This window comes from Symphalangus syndactylus, chromosome 10 (assembly GCF_028878055.3).
Source record: "Symphalangus syndactylus isolate Jambi chromosome 10, NHGRI_mSymSyn1-v2.1_pri, whole genome shotgun sequence".
Lineage (NCBI taxonomy): Eukaryota > Metazoa > Chordata > Mammalia > Primates > Hylobatidae > Symphalangus > Symphalangus syndactylus.
This window is the reverse complement of record NC_072432.2, coordinates 119,425,314-119,446,618: the sequence shown is the minus strand read 5'-3', so window position 1 is coordinate 119,446,618 and position 21,305 is coordinate 119,425,314. Positions and strand designations below refer to the sequence as shown.

The 21,305-nt window shown below is 39.6% G+C and overlaps 1 protein-coding gene across 2 annotated transcripts in view; it reads right to left on the bottom strand.

Annotated features, from left to right (window-relative positions):
• Positions 1-4,262: 4,262 nt before the first annotated feature.
• The window catches only part of BNIP3L (BCL2 interacting protein 3 like), a 24,400-nt gene continuing 7,357 nt past the window's right edge, over positions 4,263-21,305 (bottom strand). The window contains exons 2-6 of one of the 2 annotated variants that reach the window (XM_055295755.2): positions 19,924-20,107; positions 16,039-16,111; positions 9,275-9,378; positions 9,002-9,151; positions 4,263-7,016 (exon numbers count right to left, since the gene is read on the bottom strand). In XM_055295755.2, the coding sequence (XP_055151730.1) occupies positions 6,968-7,016; positions 9,002-9,151; positions 9,275-9,378; positions 16,039-16,111; positions 19,924-20,107 (560 nt within the window). In that variant the 3' untranslated portion in view covers positions 4,263-6,967. The remainder of the gene's footprint in view (positions 7,017-9,001; positions 9,152-9,274; positions 9,379-16,038; positions 16,112-19,923; positions 20,108-21,305) is intronic. The other variant, XM_055295756.2, reaches the window with a different exon arrangement.

The window sequence follows — 21,305 nt, the reverse complement described above, 5'->3', positions numbered from 1 at the left end:
AGAGGAGCTCGAGGTATAAAAGAGCCAAAGACAATTCTCATTCAGGGTGACGGGTGCTGCAATGGGGGAAGTGCTGGGTGTTCCTGGAGATCACAGGAGAGGCTCCTAGCCCAGGTAGGGGAGGGACGTGTGGCAGATGTCAAGGAAGTTTTCTCAGAGGAAATGACTGCCAAACTGAGCCCTGAAAAATGAAGCCGGAGGGAGGGCTATCCCTGGCAGGGAAAACAGCACTTAGGGGAAACAGGGTTACAGGAGCATGAAGTTAGGCTGACTTCAGTGGGGTGGGAGTCGGGGACAGCCACGGTCCAATGAAGCTAGAGATCAGCAGGCCTGGCAGCCACTTTGGGAACTTGAACTTGATCCCCAAGACAATGGGGAACCATTTAAGGATTTCAAGGGACACCATGATCAGATTTGTAATTTAGGACAATGACTGTGGCTGCTGACAGAAAAGTACAGAGCCACAGAACTCAGCTAGGAAGCCCTGGGAAGGAGGCAGTCAAGGGCTCTGGGGCCTGAATTAGGTAGTGCAAGGTAGGAAAGGTCGGTGACACTGAGTGGTGTTTGAAGGTGGAATTAACAGGTCATGGTGACTGACCAGATGTAGAGGGAAAGGAAAAGAGTAATTGGAAAGTTTCTGGTTTGGGCAACTGAAGGCACCCTTGCGCCATTCACAGACACCATAAAACAATGGGCACCTGCAAGAAAAGAGGAAGCAACAGGCGGGGAGTTCTGGACGCCTAGAGTTTGAAATGGCCACGGACATTCGAATGGCCATGTCTAACAGGTAGCTGGACACATGGGTCTGGAGTTCAGGAGAGATCAGAGCTGACTACAGTCGTGGGCATCATTCTCATACACCCGAGGACCAGTGAACTGCATCTTGGCTGCGCATCAATCACTTTTGGAGCTTTTATTAAAAACTGTGTTTCTTTCCTTACCAAGTATGTCCATGATTTTTCCTTACTTCTACTAGGAGTGGGAGTAGCGGACAGGACATTGTGTAAGTGGAATAGAGGTAAAATTCACTGAGATTGAGCTTTTGTTTGTTTTTGCAGAGCATTTTGAAGAATGACATAAGACTCAGAGGAGGTGTATCTTTTCCTGAGTGGCAACCAAATAATTTCTGGTAGGATTTGTAGTCCCTCTTCTCTCACACCAAGTTTCCAAGTCCATTTCGCTGGGACAAACTTCAAACTGGCATTTCAAAGTCTAAGAACTGACCAGCAGCTTAACTATCAATTACTGCTTATTGAAAACCCTTTGACTGTTATTTCAGTTATTTATAGGACTTGCTATTGTCCATTCACTTCTGATGACTCTGTTGTCCCCACTGGAGAAATAAGCTCTTTGGCAAGACTGATTTTCTCTTGATTTGAATTTATAAATTGGCTAATTTCATGACCTTAAAGTTTGCATTTTTACCACGAGGTCAGAAATAGTGATAGATGAAGTAAAGGACGTGGTAATCTTTACAAACTCTTTCCTCCCCCTCTAAAGATTTCATTACATTTTATAATTAGTTTATAAATGTGGTAATACTCTGAACTTCACAACTCTCATGAAGCAGTGGTGTAAGAAATAATTCAAGGGCTAAAATACGTAAAAGCAAAAACATCAAGAATGGGGCCCACTGGCTTCCTGAAGATCAAGCTTTTGAGATGTGCAATCTCAGCTCACCTAAACCCAGAATTTAGATTTTTTTCTCTGCATTCTGTTCCATTATCTTGGTCCATTTACATTTTTGATCCACTACCAAACCTAAAGTAATATTTATAAAATGTCCATAGTGTCTATTCCTCATTCACCCATTCTTTTTTTTTTTTTTTTTTGAGACAGGATCTCACTGTTGCCCAGGCTAGAGTGCAGTGGCACAATCATGGCTCACTGCAGCCTCAACCTCCTGGGCTCAAGCAATCCTCCCACCTCAGCCTCCCAAGTAGCTAGGACCACAGTTGTGTGCCACCATGCCCAACCAATTTTTTTTTTGTAAAGATGGGGGTTTTGCCATGTTGCCCAGGCTGATCTTGAACTCCTGTACTCAAGCAATCCTCCTGCCTTGGCCTCCCAAAGTGCTGGGATTACAAGCATGAGCCACTGCACCTGGCTCCCGCCTTTTTTAGACACAGTGTCGCTCTGTCACCCAGGCTGGAATGCAGTGGCGCAATCCTAGCTCACTGCAGACTTGACCTCCTGGGCTCATGCAATCCTCCCTCCATCAGCTTATGAATAGCTGGAACTACAGGTGTGTGCTACCACGCCTGGTTAATATTTTTAATTTTTAGTAGAGATGGAGTCTTGCTATATTGCCCAGGTTGGTCTCAAATTCCTGGGCTCAAGTGATCATTCACCCATTCCTAATCCTGCTTTTTACCCTGGACCATAATTTACTAACAGCAACTGTAGAATTAAAAGGTCCATAGAGAGCACCTCGGGCAGCCCCTTGGCTTGACACATGAGACAGGTGAAGCTCAAAGCATCATGTCGCCCAGGCTGTGAAGCAGCAGAGCCCAGTCCACCTGCCTGGTGCTTCTGGCTGCACTGGGGAATGAAGGCAGGAGCCACTGTAAGGCTTTGAGGATTTCAGCATTTGTTCCTGTCTCCTTCCAGAGGAGATACTGATGGGAAACAGCTCTGTCCTCCTTCAGCATCGACCACCGCCTCCTCCTCAAACATGGAGAAAGTGGAGCCACCAGACGGGTTTCCTCCCTTTCCATTTCTAACTGATCTCTCCTCACCCCTTCTCACGTCTTCATTTCCTGTCATCAATGTCTGGGTTTTGTAAACTCTACCTTTCTAAGGCGCACCCTCCCTGAGTGCTTAATCACATTTCCTTCCTCTCCGGGAGGGAGTATGTCCCACTCTTCCGTTACTGATCTGCTCCCTCCGTAACGCTAATATCTCCCTTTGCTCTCTCTCCTTAGCCTAAACATTGACCCCTCTCTATTCCCAACCTAAGCCAACAATCGCACGATCCTGTGTCCTCTTCAGAAACTCCCCTCGTTTTCTTAATCATGAAGTTTATTCAGAAAAGCCAAGACTTCTTGCTATTCATTCATCGACCCAACACAATCTTATCCAGGATCCCTCTTTCACTCCTACAGAAAATGCTCTTGCAAAGATCAGCACAGATCCGACTGCCATATTCCAAAGCTTCTCGATTCATCTTACTTAACCACGAAACATGTCAGGCTTGGTCACCTCCTACTTTTGGGGGTTCTGTGATACCAACAATTTCACCTTGAACTTCTCTTCTGCTTAGCCTTCAAATGTTGGGCTTCCCTGTTATTTGAGTAACTTTCTTCCTTGCCCATTGTCCAATCTTTAAACATCACATAAATATATAATGCACGGGTCTGATTGTGTTTTATTTCCACTCCAGACCCTTCTCCTGGGTTATAGTTCTATCTAATAAGTGTCCAATCAGAAGTCCCTCAGACATTTCATGTTCAACGCACTCAAAACTGAAATCCTCCCTCTTTGCTCCTACCACCCCATTTCTTCTCCTGTCCTCCTTTAACTAATGGGATCAACCCATGTTTTCAGGCCACACACACAAAGGAATACACACGCCTTCCTCATCTCTAAGTCACTTTCTGACCAGTTTACTTCCACTTTGTTTCTCATATGTATCCTGGCCCACCACTGCCAACCTCACGGTGACAGCCCAGGGCAGGCCCTAGCTCCTCGCCTAGAGAACTGATTGATCTCCTCTGGTACTCTCTCACCAGATGGCTTGACTGTCTAAAATATACATCTTAAATCACCTCCCTGTTTAAAAGAAGTAAACCCCCAAAGGTATCCCACTGACTATATGATGAAGTGTGACCCCTGGGAGGGCACACACATTTCAATTAGGTTCAATACTAACCTACATTTTTGTTTCCTCTGTATCCATCCTGTTTTCCAGGCACGTGGAACGTCCAGTTCCTTCTGGATCCACTTTCACAGGTGTCCCCACCGCCATTCCCATCAGGGCACACTCCGCGATCCTCCTGTACTTCCTGAGCACTCCCCCCGTGAGCGCCCTCCTGCCACTACCTGGAGGCAAACGCTCTGAATGCCACAGTCCCGAGGCACTCACGAATGCTCACACTGCGGTGACCGTCCCCACAGAACACCGTTCACACCCTGAGCACTGTTAGGAATTCCACTGCTGGGGAGCCAGATGACTGGAAGGCTGTGTGCAGGCGAGGAGGCCTCATCGCCTGAAACTTCCAGGCAACACATGCAACAGAAAAATGATATACTGACAGGAAAAGTTTTGTGAGAGCTTTAATGGCACAAAATGTTTATAGCTACAAGTTATACATGTAAACTGTATATAACGATACAAAGTGCTAACTAAAATAGATGAAGAATGCATAATCACTTTGGCTCAGTTAATTCCAATAATTTCCACAACGGGTTCATGAAAAAACTTATCTGACTGGCTAAGTCTTCAATTCTTATGTTTTTAGAATAGTAAATATTTTTACTGCAATCACGGGAACTTGTTGCACTTTCCAATGTGCAAGTTTGTGCAGTTTTGCTCTTGATTCTATTTACAAACATCTTGAGCCAGTTTTCATCAAACATATGAAAAATGAAGCCTGCCTTTTTGTCCCCAAATTGTAAACAGGTGTAAAGCTTTTTAAACATTAACCTCACAATTTCAACTGTTAATTGCTGAATTCTCCTTTCCAATCCACAATGTTTTCGTTCAACACAAATCTGGGTGTAGCAGTAAAATGTTCATCCCGTGTGTTAGGGCTACAGATACATACTACATGCTCTCATAATAAATTCTACTGTGATGATGTATTCATGTTTTAAGTAATTTTCCATAATTTCACTGATGCTTTAAGAAAAAGGGCAACACTATGTTTCTTTTTAACGCTGAAAGAAATCATAAATATACCCAGGTCAATGGCACTACTGATAGAACCGCTGCTGAACTTGGAAAGAGCACAATGCACTAGCTGCAAGAAGTCACTTTCAGGTAAAGTGTAATTTTACTTTTCCCCCTGTAATACCAATTGTAATAGAAATTGCATACTCTAGCAGTTTAGCTAGTCAGCTCTCCTAACTTTCCAGCCTTTCCAATTTTATTCAGGCTTTTCAAAAATCAGTGAGCCATCAGATTTACTTTCTTCCCAAAGAAATTCAAATATGAACACTTGAAATAAATAGGTTATAGAAGGCAAATCAAGTGTTACCAGGTTTAAGAGTAAGACAGAAACATGGTCTAGTAAAAAGATGTCCAAAATTATTTAGACATCAAATGCTAGAAAGAAAAAGAAAATTACTTGCAAAACTAGGATATATCATCTTTCTTAAAGATAGCCAGCTATATTCTTGAAAAAAGATAAAAATTTTGTTTAATCTGTATGTTATTTTCCACTATAACACATCAATTTTACAAATGTTGATGTGACAGAGAAGAGTTATATAGTTTCTGCAAACTGGCAAACCTGGCTGTCATAGTGTTTTTATTCAAGTTGACCTGATGCACTTTATAGATCGCTAGTTTTAAAATTAACAATGGTTCTCTAAATAGTCACTATCAATGTCTATATCATAAACAGTAATTATTTATATATAAAACATGTGGTATCCTTCAGAGTCATGCTAGATGTTCTGAAATCCAAGAAAATGTACTCGAGATAACTGGTCATCCTGATGCTTTCTAGCAATTTGGTCCTAAAGCTTCACATTTTAGAAATGAACAAACAAGTATATCATTGAAGGAATCTGTTGAGTGTTCTGAGCTTTAAGAGTTTACCGTAACTGAAAAGACAGCTACATGAGAAAATGACCAGTGCCTGCAGTCGCAGGAATCACCTTGGGAAGACTATACAGTAAACATTAATCAGTGAGAGATCGGAAAGAAACAAATGGCATCTTTTCAGAACGCTGTCAACTGTTCCCACAACCCAAGTCTGTTTTTCCAAGTTGCACAAGTGCTTGGAATAACTCTGAAACAATTCTCTTCAGAGTTTAAAGGCTTCAGAGTATAGGTGATGCTTCCTAAAACAAGAAGCCTGTATTAACATCACAAATTGGAACTCATTGCAAAGCCTCTTCTTAGAGAAAAAAAATAAAGAAATAAAAAATAAAAAATTTAAAGAAGGTCATGAAAAATTCACATGCAGCTAATTAACGTAAAAAATATCAAATACAAACACAAAAATCTCAAAAAGCAATTTCATATATTTCTAGGCCTGAGACGTTCCTTATCAGAAAGAAAGATTCTACACCATAGAAAAGACAGCATTACAACATACTAGTATGAAAATCTGCTGATGTATTTTAGTTCTTATTCTATTTCATACCTATCAATTATACAGCTTGCCTCCTATAAATTAAAAGGCGCTATTAGGAGGCTTAGACAAAAAAGTGGCTCCAAAGCTGGTTTAAAATAATTTTTTTATTGCCCAGGATATTTTTTTCTTGTGCCTTGCTTTTTTTTTGTTTTGTTTTCTGTTTAATAACCATCAACTCAAACTTAGGGAAACTTGCCTTTGTCTTGGGGGAAAAAAAACAACTAGACAATAAAGCTTCTTTTACATCATTTGCTAACCTGATCTCGTTTTAAGAGAGAGATAGTAGTTATGCTGCAAGAGTAAAATTTATACCATGAATGATACAGGTCTAGTCTGGTGGTACTAATTAGAGATAACAGCATTGTTGACAAAATTATAATCTGCTGGTGGCATTTGCGGAAAAGAAGCCCTTGCAAATTTCTAAACAACAGTAAACTCTGTTAGGAAATTCTAAAATGTCTTCAGGCCAAAAAGGGTATAAGGTTAGTAAAATGCCTCAACAGAGTTTGAATAAAATACTGAATTTGAGTTACTGGAATTGGATATGTAAAAACAGGGTGGTAGGTTGGGTCATGCTTACAATGTTCTCAAGTTCAAATAAGCTACTGTGACAATACACCACTTCACAGGTCACACGCATTTCCAGGGGCTTTTCCTTTCCCTCAGTAGGTGCTGGCAGAGGGTGTGCTCAGTCGTTTTCCAATATAGATGCTGAAAGGAAGCAGAGGCATCATGTTTCACCTGTTTCAACAGTTCTATACCAGCTTGTCCACAGGTTGAACTCTACTTAAAACTCTTCAGTCTTTGTAAAAGGCTCTAAAGGTTTGTGGGTACCGCTCCCCAGACACCGTGAAATCATCACTGACTTTCTTAAAACCAGTCACCAGCCCGGCCAAACTGGTTTTATATGATTGTTTACTCATTAAATATCGGGGCTCGACAGCAAAGGGGTAGTGAATAGACAAGGTAAAGCCAGAGAGAACAGATCCCTCCACAGTGTAAATACAGCAGCTCAACTCCTTCAAGATGTTCCTCTTTGGTGGACAGAAGGTTCTACTGACATTTCAGACACAAAAATATAGTAATATGTGAAATTATTCTGGTGCTCTATGTAGGACAAAAAAAAAAACCTTAAAAGCTGCCAGTGCTTTAAAGACAGCTCTTACTAATAACTCCTAAGGATTAGGGGCCTTATAATACTTTTTCATGCCAAGCAAGTATTTGGCCTCTTCAACAGCAAAAGCAGAAGGGAAGTTAAGGAAAATATGTAACTAGCTTCACCTCCAGTGCAATTAAAGCAACCAACTTTTTAAACGCTCTTTTTACATTCATCTATACCAACAGTTATACTTACAGCCGAGACAAACAATCTGAAGATGACTGAAAGAGAGACGGCAAGGTACAGAAACCAATCGCTTAAGGGCAATGAACTGCTGTATACGCAGCAATGTATTAAACTCCTACACCTGCCCCACATCAACCCCCACGCAACGGTCACACAGTCCCCTTCTGCACAAACCCCTTCTAGATTGCTGTTTGTGATTACTGTCCTCGCTCTCACAAAAGCAGATCAAGCACCCAAGAGAGACAAGAGGGCTGTGTGGAAAGCTGTACGCAAGTTTCTGAGGTCGTGACTGAGAATCTCTCCCCAGTATGCTGAGCTCCTTAAAGGGAAGAAAAAGGATGACCCATCTTCTGCATATCTTATACTGAAAATGACCCACTGGGCATGCTTAGAGCACAACATACGTCTTGAAAAAAATTAACAGCTACTGTTTAACTCCTAAAATCTTTCAAAAGTGTAATTCCTCAATTGTTTAAATCAAGGAAAAAAGGCAATTTATTTAAAAGATGTGGCTGAGAAACTAATGAACTACACGTAAATATGAGGTCGATTTTAGCAAAATAAATGAAAATACTACAAAGTTAATAAAAAAGGAAAAAATTAGCACCAATCAACCTACCAGTTTCATTAAAAAAACTATTCAATGTAATCAAGTATTTTCCCATATGAAAAAAAGGTATTTGCACTGACAAAATTTACATGCTAAAGATTAGTTTAGTTCATAAATTACTCAAGATTAAATATTACACAACAAAACCCAAAAAGAAAAATCAATCACAGAAGAGTCTGCTTAAAATTTATCATTTAGGGGATTATTATGAACATCTTCTTTTCTTTTCTTTTTTTTTTTTTTTTCGAGATGGAGTCTCGCTCTATCCCCCAGGCTGGAGTGCAGTGGCATGATCTCGGCTCACTGCAATTTCCGCCTCCCATGTTCAAGCGATTCTCCTGCCTCAGCCTCCCAAGTAGCTGGGACCACAGGCGTGTACCACCACGGCCAGCTAATTTTTGTATTTTTAGTAGAGACTGGGTTTCACCATGTTGGCCAGGCTGGTCTCGAACTCCTGGCCTCAGGTCATCCACCCACCCTGGCCTCCCAAAGTGCTGGGATTACTGGTGTGAGCCACCACACCAGGCCAAACATCTTATTTTCAAATAAGAAAAAACACTCTACTATTATTAAAAATGCTTATTTGTAGAACAATTGTGCACCCACTTTTTTAAGTTCACCTTATTTGCACTAAAACATTGAAAGTAAAGCAATAAAAACTGCTTTCACACACATTTCTTCAATCTGAAAATAAAAGGATAAAATGAATGGAAAAAACTTCAGGAGTTGACCAGTACTTACCCTAGCCCCAAAGCCAAAACATGAGAAAGGAAGAGAGATGGAATGAACACCTTCAGAAATTCTGCAGAGAAAATACCCCCTTTCTTCATGGCTCCACTTTTCCTCATGCTTAAAGACACAGAACGTTTAGGGTGTCTGAAGTGGAACTCCCTGAGAAAGAAATTCAGAGGCAGATGTCATTTGCTGAGAATATCGTGGGGATTACCAGGCCCACTGCCTGTAAGCGTGCGCAGATCAACTGTGTCCACTGACAAGAAACATGTGAGAACTCACTTGGGTGGAATGTTTTCGGGTCTACTGGACCAGTCTGATACCCAGTCCGCACTTTTCTTCAAAGCCTCAACTTCCTTCTCTCCTTCTACAACTTCTTCTTCTGACTGTAAAGAAGAATTCAAACTTTAAGAAAAAAAGGAAGACCAATTCCTCCTAATACAAAGACAAATCTAGACAGAAAATATACCAAACTCATAAGGTTGTGTCTCAGAAATTTTAGATAACAAATATGTTTTTCTAAAAAATGCTGAAAAATAATCTAAGATCAGAGTATGTAGTATCTTCAGAACAACCTGAGTGAGCTTCACCGTTGGGACATCTAAGCACAGCACAGGAACTGCATAAGACTGTATTTTGGGATGTAATCCTAAGGGAAGTATGAAAAACCTCAATAAGAGTTAAATCTGGGCAATACTTACATGGAGGTCTATTGTATTATTCTCTCTTGTATGCACTTAAAATTTTCGTAATTAGGCCGGGTGTGGTGGCTCATGCCTATAATCCCAGCACTTTGGGAGGCTGAGGCAGGTGGATCACTTGAGGTCAGAAGCTGGAGACCAGCCTGGCCAACATGGTAAAACCCCGTCTTTACTAAAAAAAAAATACAAAACTTATATGCTGGGCGCAGTGGCTCACGCCTGTAATCCCAGCACTTTGGGAGGCCGAGGTGAGCGGATCACAAGGTCAGGAGATCGAGACCATTCTGGCTAACACAGTGAAACCCCGTCTCTAATAAAAATACAAAAAAATTAGCCAGGCGTGGTGGTGGGCACCTGTAGTCCCAGCTACTCGGGAGGCTGAGGCAGGAGAATGGCATGAACTCAGGAGGCGGAGCTTGCAGTGAGCAGAGATCACACCACTACACTCCAGCCTGGGTGACAGAGTGAGACTCCGTCTCAAAACAAAACAAAACAAAACAAAAAAAACTTAGCCGGGCCTGGTGGTGGGCACCTGTAATCCCAGCTACTTGAGAGGCTGAGGCAGAAGAATCACTTGAGCCTGAGAGGTGGAGGTTGCAGTGAGCCGAGATCCAGCCACTATACTCCAGCCTGAGCGATAGAGTGAGATTCTGTCTCAAAAAAAAAAAAAAAAAAAAAATCTCATAATTAAAAAAATAAAAGGAAATAAAAGGATATGCTAAAAATAAAATGATGAGAAGTAAAACAAAAATAAGTGAGAGATGTGATGAGGAAATAAATAATAGTATTTATTGAGCACTTAAAGGGGCAAATATTATTCCAAGCATGTTACATGCATTTTTTTTTTTTTTTTCTGGAGACAGGGTCTCCTGTGTCATCCAGGCCAGAGTGCAATCACAGCTTACTGCAGCCTCGAACTCCTGGGCTCAATTAATCCTCCCACCTCAGCTCCCAAGCAGCTGGGACTATAGGTGTGTGCCACCACGCCCAGCTAATTTTTGTATTTTTTTAAAGAGACAGTGTTTCACTATGCTGCCCAGCCTGGTCTTGAACTCCCAGGCTCAAGGGATCTTCCCTGCCTCAGCCTCCCAAAGTGCTAAGATTACAGTTGTGAGACACTGCACCCAGCCACATGCATTAACTTTCACCTTGCAACAAATAACCCTATAAAAATAATTATTAAAATCCCATTTTACAGATGAGGAGACTGAGACATAGATTAAATAATTTGCGTAAGGTTCCACAACCAGTACATAGCAGGGCCAGTATTCAAACCCAGGAATACTGCATAGAGAGGCACTACTGTTAAGCACCAGGATTTACTCTCTGGAAGGAGATTATATTTTTAGGACAAATTGCTATACAAACATTTTCCAAGGTTTTGAAACTATGTTAGCCAAAAGTTTTTGGGAATAATCCATAATAAGTTGAGTCAGAATTTAACATCTGTCATATCAGATAAAATAAAAAATGTGACTTTTAAAAGCTGCTAATTATAACCTAAAGTTTCAGGCCAAGAACAATTAACATTTCCAATAGCTCCCCTTTTAATAGAACCAAAAGGAATGAAAAAGTCCTAAAAATGATATTTATTTATTGTTTTATTTATTCAGTATTATTTATTCAGTTTTCTTTTTGAGACAGAGTCTCGCTCTGTCGCCCAGGCTGGAGTGCAGTGGTGCGATCTTGGCTCACTGCAACCTCCGCCTCCTGGGTTCTAGCAATTCTCCTGGCTCAGCTTCCAGACTAGCTGGGATTACAGGCGCCTGGCATCACACATGGCAAATTTTTATATTTTTTGTAGAGACAGGGTTTCACCATGTTGGCCAGGCTGGTCTCGAACTCCTGACCTCAAGTGATCCACGTGCCTCAGCCTCCCAAAGTGTTGGGATTACAGGCATGAGCCACCGTGCCTGGTCATAGTCAGTTTTAAGGAATGTCATGCTATGACCCCAAACCCAGGGGTCTCAAAACTAAGAAACATTTTGACATTTTATTTTATTTGACTAGGATTCACTCAAAAGAATGACCAAAGCTGTCATTCTTTTCAGTAGGTAGCTAAGAAATGCAGAGTCTGACATATTCACATGACTCTTTTTTGACAGGTCTAGTTCTCTGTGAAACAGCTACGCCAGGAAGGAGCTTCAGACAGGGCAAAGTAAAACCCCTGTGAGTGTCTGCTGCTCTTGTTAGTACCATTCTTATCTAGTTCTGCTGAACTTGGCAAATTCCACTGAATGACACAATGTAGCATTTAGGATTAAGCTCTTTCCATTGGCTATTGAGATTACTCAGAATCATGAGTTGGCTCTTTGGAGTAACACTGAAATCATCCTAAATCAAAAACAATAAACTGTTACAATTTACTTGCACATCAGTTGCTGTACACACAATATCTGACTATACTCAACATACTGCAGGTCGCTTCTGTTTAGTTTCCTGCTCTGGCCTCACAGGTCTCTCTTTAAACCTGCTCAAAGATTTAATAAGTTAATATTTCATAATTTCTGACAGAATGAAAATGCAGTAAGATTTCACGCTCTAATTTTTTTTTTCAAGAGGATGGAATTTTCTCAGTTGAATGAAGCAAAGTTATCTCTGGACAAGTGTTTTCAAAAGAAAACAAAACAAAACAGAACTCCAGATAAGTTTCTCAACTTATAATACTTTAAGAGTGGTAAGCTTTCCTCATTTAGTACCACTCTGTGCTTCCTTTTATTAATCTTAAATTTGCCACTTTCAGGTTTTAAACTGCCTTCCAATTCTTAGAATTCCAGAATATGGTAAAAATGTACTTAATCTAATTATGTAAGATTTGTGCTTTTAAAATCAATAATCCTCTCTCTATACCTGCATCTATTCAAAGAAGATTCTGGCTGGGCACCATGGCTCACGCCTGTAATCCCAGCACTTAGGGAGGCCGAGGTGGATAGATCACTTGAGGTCAGGAGTTTGAGACCAGCCTGGCCAACATGGCGAAACCCTGTCTCTACTAAAAATAAAAAAATTAGCCAGGCGTTGTGGTGCACACCTGTAATCCCAGCTTCTTGGGCGGGTGAGGCAGGAGAACCACCTGGAAACAGAGGTTGCAGTGAGCCGATGCCACTGCACTCCAGCCTGGTGACAGAGTGAGGTCCATCTCAAAAACAGAAAACAAAACAAAGAAGATTCTGATCGTTCTAGCCTGTTCTCTCACATGGAGTTCTTTATTTTCTAACCACTTAAGTTTTCCTTCTCTGGTTTACCTCAAGGTCACTTTGTCCTCTAAATACGGATATTAAGCTGTATACCATGATTCATGTACAGATAAAAATCAAAGTTTTACAAGAGAGGAAAAGGAGGACATTTTCCGTTTGGATCATTTTTCAGTAACACTCAACATTGTGCTGGCATTTTTGGTCCCAGAAACACAATGCAAAAACGTCTTCAATAAATAATCTATATTGCTTCTCGGACTTTTGGCTAAGATCAAGTGAAGAAACAATCTACAGTCTGTTTTCTGATACAAAATTGAGACTCTTGAGGATGATCATCCCAAAAGCAGTTTCATGGTCTTTTTCCTAAGTGTGCACTGCCTTAGGCGGATTCCCCATACCAAAACTCAGCAGACATTTTCCAGTTCATTCTCATGGCTTTGTGAGCTCTCCTGTTATCAATCGAATTCATTTACTTAGTTCAGTAGAAAGAACAAGGGCCACAGACTCAGACCTGCTTTGAATCCTGGCTCTAACACTGACTTGCTTTGTGATCTTAGATAAGTAATCAGTACAAAGCCTCACTTTTTCCACTGGTCCATGGGGATAATATCACTGCTTTCACTGGATTGAAAACATTAAAAGAGAGGTGGGAGTAGTAACTCATGTCTGTAATTCCAGCACTTTGGGAGGCTGACATGGGAGGATCATTTGAGGCCAGGAGTTTGAAACCAGCCTGGGCAATATAGCAAGACTCTGTCTATACAAAAAAAAGTTAAAAAGTAGCCAGGTGTGGCAGTGGGAGCCTGTAGTCCCAGCTACGAGGGAGGCTGAGGCAGAAAGATTGCTTGAGCCAGGAATCGAAGTCTGTGGTGAGCTATAACTGCACCACTGCACTCCAGCCTGGGTGACAAAGCAAGACCCTGAGACACTGTCTCCAAAAAAAAAAAAAAGAAATTGAGCACCTAGAACATATCTAGTTAATGTTAGTGACTTTACTTCCTCATCTTAGAAAAGCTTGAAAATGATATATAGTCCTTATAAACACATATAAAAACATTCTATAAGATCAAGTACAATAACAGTCCTTTAACTGTTTTTTTAAGTTTCCTAACCCTAAACTTTCTTCTTATTGAGGAAGAAAATCAATTTTCCCAAATCCTAAAGAAATTAATTTTTAAATTGTTGTTTCTTCCATTAAAAAAAGGCAATGTAAAAGGTTTTTGAAAGTTTAAACTATACCTACTGACAGCTCCCTTATTAAGTCTTACTCAACTGTTATCTCTCACAGGGGTTCGACTGTCTTTCCAAACTCTTCCCTTTGTTGAAACTGACTGATCTGATTGTCAACATAAAGTACCTCCTCTTGATGACAGCCTATGCTCTTTTAGGGATTTGGTCCTGCGAAGGAATCAACACTGGCAAACCTACCAAAGGCCAAAAACCTGACATTTTCTTTCCTGAATTTCAAAAATTCCTTTGGAATTCCAGGGTAGATGCATTCAACTCTAGAATTCCGTGTAAATTCAATATTCAGTTAAGCCTAATTGCACATTTGCAACTCCATGAGCCAGGAAAGCACTTACCACAGTGTTCCACGGAGTTATTAAGTTCTTAAGGGAAAAATGTATGCAGAGAAGGGGAAGAAAGTCTAAGGTCAAATAAGCTTGGGAAACATTTGGTTTAGTTAAACCCATTTCTTTTTTTCTTTTTTTTAGAGACAGAGTCTTGCTATGTTGCCCAGACTGGACTCAAAACTCCTGGGGCTCAAGAGATCCTCCCACCTCTACCTCCCAAGTAGATGAGACTACAGGCAAGTGCCACCATGTCCAGCTTAAACTATAATTTCTTTACTGTAGGAACTGGTCAGAATTACTCATGCGACTACTAGGGTGAGAGTGTGGGGGAACCTGGGGCTGCATTACCTTCCATTTATTTGACCTTTGAACAAACATTCTTGAAAACACATTTTGGAAAATGCTAATCTAAACTTAAAGCTTTCTGTATAAAAGGTGATATGGATTGAAGAAATCCTCCTCAGGAAAGACCACAGCAAAGAATTTGATTTCTCTCTTGGATTCCGTGGTAAACTTTCTGCTATGGAGACTTTGTACGCTTTCTTCTACATCAGCTATAGCTTACTGCATGTGGCCAAACTGACATACAAAAGCCAGCAACTCAAATGCTCCAGTCAGATCATCTTACTACACGACAGCCTGCTATTGTGAGCTTCTCTATAGTATAAAGCTCATCATCACAAAATAAATTTGTGTTGAATCCATAGATTTTCCACATTTCAGAGAAGAGCAAAAATAGAGCATAGTAAAGTATGGAGGAATTCTGTGGCCTTCGGAAACAGAAAGAATACCAGGTGGATCTAAGACACACAAAATATTTCTAGTGCCCAGGACACAGAACAGTGAGAACCCGACAAAACAAGGTTTTTGTTGCAACTCATTCAAAGGTTCATTCAATATTTTTCAAGCACCCTAAATACAGGAGAAAAAGACAATGGTTCCTGTCCTCAAGAATTTGTACTCTAATGACACTTTTAGGTGATCTTACATATCAATAAAGTTAAAGGCTGGCTATGAGTATTCTAAATCATTAGCCACAATTATATACTTACCATATTTTAAGTTTTATAACACAAACATTTGTAAGATTTTAATACTATATCCATCTATGTTTCCAACACTGTCAACTCCTAGTAAACAATATTTATCTTGAAGGAATCCTGCATAATTTAGATAAATTTAAAATTGATCTCAAAAGCCCCTGCTTTGATTTCAGATGCAAAAAAAAAGTCTTCATGTCTAGTTCTAACACAACCTTCATCTTCATTTATTCTGTGGTCTTAAAGCATCTATCTCAGTTTTTTTCTACTTATAAACTCAAGAAACTAGCGTGGAGTATTGGCATGATTTATTATGGACAAGAATTTTCCAATTCTTTTAGAGTGACAGGGCCCAAAATCCTTAGTTGTAAAGGAGTGCGACAAGAACTGTATCATCCTAAATAAATTCCAAAATCAGAAATTCAGTAATAGCTTCAAACTATTCCTAAAAGTCTTCACATTTATTTTAGCAAAATATACTTAGAGAATTTACATCTTTCTTGTTTACTGTAAATCAGAATCCCCCCAACACACCTGAGAGCTATGGTCCCTGCTGGTGTGCATTTCCACATCAAACATGATCTGCCCATCTTCTTGTGGCGAAGGGCTAGAAGAGAAGGAATTTAGCTATTAGTTTTAATTCTCACTTTGTCAAATGACTTAGTCTCTACTAGAAATTAGAAAATTGAAAGTTACAGCAGTATGGCTTTGAAAAAGCAAATCAGAAAATGTATCATAACCCCATACAAGAAAAATTTATGTGATATTAAAAGGCTAAATGAAATTGAGCATTCTTACTCCCAAAATGTTCTGCACTTTTTCAGTAGTAATGAATTCCTTCAAAATGATAAATTTGCAAAGGAAATACTACCTACAGACACAAACTGTCACATTCTCTTATATTTACTCTTTTGTCCATTAAAGGTAAAATAATCTTCAAATTCAGGAACCTCAGAGTTCTTTTTCTCAAAGTTCCCTCATCATTAAATAATTCACCAGTAGTTCTCAAAGTGCATAAGGTAGTCCTCAAAGACGCTTTCAGAGGGTCTTTGAGGTTAAAGTTCCTCTTAATACTAGTAGGATTTATTTGCCTTTTTCATTCTCATTCTCCCATGTGTATACTGGAATTTTCCAAAGGTTACGTGATGTGTGATAGCACAACAGTAAGAATGCAAACACAGATGAGAACCAGCTGTCTTCTATTAAGCTTGGTATTAGAGATTTGTGAACGTGTAAAACAATGCCACTATTCTTATTAACTTAGAGGGTTTATAGAAAATAGGTATTTTCACTAAACAATGCTACTTATGTTAAAATGTATTATTTTTGAATGAATATGTATTTTCTGAGTTTTAACTTCTAATATAGTAAATATCAAAATATATAAACCCACAACAAGTCCTTTGGGGTCCCTAATGATTTTTAAGAATGTAAAGGTATATAATGACCAAAAACTTTGAGAACCACTATTTCAATTATTTCAGAAATATTTGCTTTGAGATATTTCAGAGTGAATTATATAAGCTTATATATTAATATAAAACCTTTATGATTGCACAAAATACATTCTTAGAACTGTAAAAATTTACAAATAAGTTTTTAGACAAAAACAACATGATCACAAACTGCACTTGATACAAGAGATGAACAGAATGTGCTAAGTTAATTTCTTAGCTTTATTAATGATTTCTTGTGTAAAAACTGAAAGTCACTGGGGATCCTTCACTACATACACAAACCCTCCCCCAAAATCTAAAATAGAAATAAAAAATATTTGGGGCTTAACTTGCTGAAAGGAATAGATATTAACTATTAAAGTTATCAAGAGCATGTATATAATGTTAATTAATGTATAGAGACGTTGGTGAGACTGACTCAGAAATAAGATCGTCAGAAATTTATTAGACAGATTAGGCCTAGGAGTCTTTTAGACTGGTATAATTGACATAGGAGATTCTTAAATGGGGACAGGAAAACAGAAAAGCTGGTTCTGTATCAAACCAATGTCATATATATTTAGGAAGTTTTTGTCTTGAACTAGCACAGGAGTCAACCAGAACTGGGCACTCCTACTGGCCTCAGTTTACTATCTTTGTGCTCATAACACTGTTGGGTTCACAGCTACACATCAAGTTAAAGGTCAGCCTTACACAGCCGTGACCAGGTCAAGGCAGTCAGGGTGACAAAGTCAAGAATCTCATGGAAGCATTGCTCCGCTTCTATATGCTTCTTCACACTGGCACCAACCTCTTCTCTAAACTGTTTACTCCTCCTAACAATTTGGAATGCATTAGAGCTTCACCCATGGCACATATTAGAATCGGCTGGGGAGCTTTTAAAATATTGTGACGTCTCTACTCTGCCCCTGTCAACCAAAATGAGAAGTTCTTGAGATGCAGTCCGTGTGCTGGCATTTTTAAAAGCTCCTGGGTGAATCTAGTGTGCCGTCAAGGTGAAAACCCCTGTGACAGGGTGAAAGGCAAAGCAGAACACACTGGGGTTCCCAGCTAACAACCCCTGTGGCCACACAAATATTTCTATGGAATAATTTTTAAGTCGAAAATATACATAAATCAGCTCTAGGACTGATACCCAACAACCCTAAGACTTCTCCCCCTACAAGAAACACTTCCCAATGACTTTTCACATACAGAGACGCATGGTAATTCAAATGATGTGAGTTTTGAAGACACTCCTCAATGGTAAAGTGTGTTAGTAGGCTATCCCAGAAGACTTGAGTTCTAGGCATTCTCTGAAAGATAACCACTAATCTAGGGCCTGGAGAGACATAAGATGAGGGGTAGAAAAGTGTTCAAAAGCACTTGCCATGCCTCCTTCTCATATGCTTTAGCAACCTAAACTTAAACATGATCATAGGAGGGTGAAGGCATATTCAGTCACATGTAAAACTGCACCATAAATGAAGTAAGATGAACAGATAGGTAAGCAGGTGACTCTTCTCTGCTCGACAGCACCATGTGAACAACAGGCTCATGGACACTGTGGTATCAATGATCAAGGCCCACACACCTGAACGTAGAGTGAAAGCCTTGTTGACAGGCCGTAACAAGCAGAAAACTTGAGAAACCCATCAGCGAGTTCCATAATATAAATATAAATCTTCATTTGGAAAGACAGACTAATGCTGTAGCTACTGGAATCAAGGGCAAGCTGTTCAGAAGAGAGCCATCTGCTCTGGTTCCGCTTATGACAAGAGCCATCCCAGGCTCTAAGAAGCACAGGGACAAGTCAGGGATGACACGGGGGTGGCGGGGGTGCACAGTGTGCCACAGAGCCAACAAACCAGTCCCCCACTGCCTTGGCAACATTAGTGGATCATAAGCCACTCAGGAAGTTGGACATGATTTAACTCATTTCTCCTTTTTTTCACTTCTTCTGATAAGTAATAATATGTGCAATATACACAATTTTTACAAAATACAAAAATGTTAAGAAGAAACATATCCATACTGCATTCCTAAAGATAGTCACTGTTTACGTTTCCTTAATGTGCTTCCTGTGCATTTGCATTTTCTAAATGGTTAACATCAGTTAACAACTACCCAGAAGGTCATCCAGTGCCCCATAATGCTAACAGTGTAGCTGTCACTGAAAAAAGAATTTTTTAAATGGCATTTAATATCTAGCCCTTCTGAAAAAAAAAAAAAAAAAAAACAACAAAATTTTATACTAAAAAATAATGACCTAGTTTCATTCCAGACACATATCTTGTTGTATTCTTACTCTTTCATCATAAGCAGTCCTTAATCCATGGAATTAGTTTCTTCAGCTCAAATATAGAAAAATGAGGTCTGAAACAAAACATCCTCTGAGAAAGCAGAGGAGACTTCAAAACTATCTTTACAGACCTTGTTGGTGCTTCCAACTGTGCAAATATTGCTATAACGTGAAGCAACTTGCATTTCCTATGAGTCAAACATTTATTGAGTGTCTACTACGTGCCAGCACCATTACTGTGAAGCTAATAAAAATTAAACATGGCCCCTGCCCTTTGCAACATCAAGATCTAGAAGGGAAGACAGATATATACATAGGTAACTAATTCAAGGCAGTCTGTGATCTGTAAAACAGGCACATAAAGAAAAATGGGGGAAAGTGAGACTAATTCTATAAATTAGCATTTATGCCTCTGAATTTTAAACTGATAAACTGCTAAAAACAATCTAATCTGGGTAAGAAAAATGTCAATCTGGGGAAAAACAGCGGGCACTGAAGCACCTGTCAATTAGCTGTCTCATATAAACACAATATATATCTGTGCAATATATATTATACTGCAATATATCAGAAGGCATATTTTGCTAAGTGAAGATTTAAGCAAATAAATTTTTCCTGGAGGGAATGAGCCCTGTAACCCACCTGTTTCCTGAATTCCACCAAAACATGGGTCTCACTTACCTGTCACAGTGAGAACTGCCTCTTGAACTACTCTGTCCTGATTCATGTTGTGCATCCAAAAGAATCTTCTCCATGTCTCCATTGTGGATGGAGGATGAGGATGGTACGTGTTCCAGCCCCCCATTTTTCCCATTGCCATTATCATTGCCATTGCTGCTGTTCATGGGTAGCTCCACCCAGGAACCTGTTGGACAAGTCAGATAAGTTAACCACAGCAGAACTGAAATCTGTCATGTGCACACAGATGTGAATATGGTGAATCCAGATAAGAATTCTGACTCTCCTCAAACCAAATGCACAAGTATTCTGAAGAAAATAAATAAGAAGTAATAAAAGTCTAAAGATCTATATAGTTCTGTTCCTGAAATAGCTCATGCCATCAACTGAGAAGCAGCTTGAACTCTAAAACACCTCAGAAAGTGTGTTTTTCAGTCAATTTTCTCTCTGGGTAAAGCTTAGTTTATAATAACACTCTACTGAAAGCTCTGAGGTTGCTTTTCAAAAAAAAATTGCTACTTTTAGGCTATTTACCGTTAACATTTTAGTTGGTGTATATATACACACACACACTTTCTTCATCGTCTACCTAAGCTACTCAGCTGTATCTGCTCCAGAAATGAAATAAATATATCACCTACAAATTTCATAAAAGGTCATCTAAGTCAGTTAGCAACTATACCCTACTTAGTGCAAACAACTGAGAAACTCCTAGACAGGGAACCTAAATCCAATAGCAAAAATTTCAATTTGTGCACAAATCAGGAGCATAAAATTAATGCAGCTGGTTAACTAAATCAGGTGACAATGCTAAAAATTCAGAAAAAAGCTTTATTTCTATCTCACTGATTAGTTTCTTCATTTCCTTTATATCTCATGCTTTCTAGTCTTTCTCCTTTTTTACACACTAAACATACCTTGTGAACTTGTCTTTTTTGTCTTCTCTCCCACGGGTTTCTACTTTCTAGGGTTTTCATTAAACCCTCTTGATTTGGGGGCAGAAACAACTGCACATCAGCTACAGGCAAACACGAAAAGTTTTCTTGGACAAAAAGTTGAAGGGGTGGAGCCACAGAAAAAGGGGATGTGCCACTGGTAATTCTGCATAGGTCTTGAAAATATTTATTGGTCTAATGAGTCTGCTAAACGTATTAAGGTGCTTTAATTTTAACAAGAGTTGAGGCCAGGTACAGTGGCTCACACATGTAGTCCCAGCACTTTGGGAGGCTGAGGCACCAGGATTGCTTGAGTCCAGGAGTTTGACACCAGCCTGGGCAACATGGCAAGACCCTGTCTCTACAAAAGAATAATAAGTAAATAAATAAATAAATTGTTAACAGTAGCCAATAAACTAACTTCACAGCAAAAAGAGATAGTGGTATATT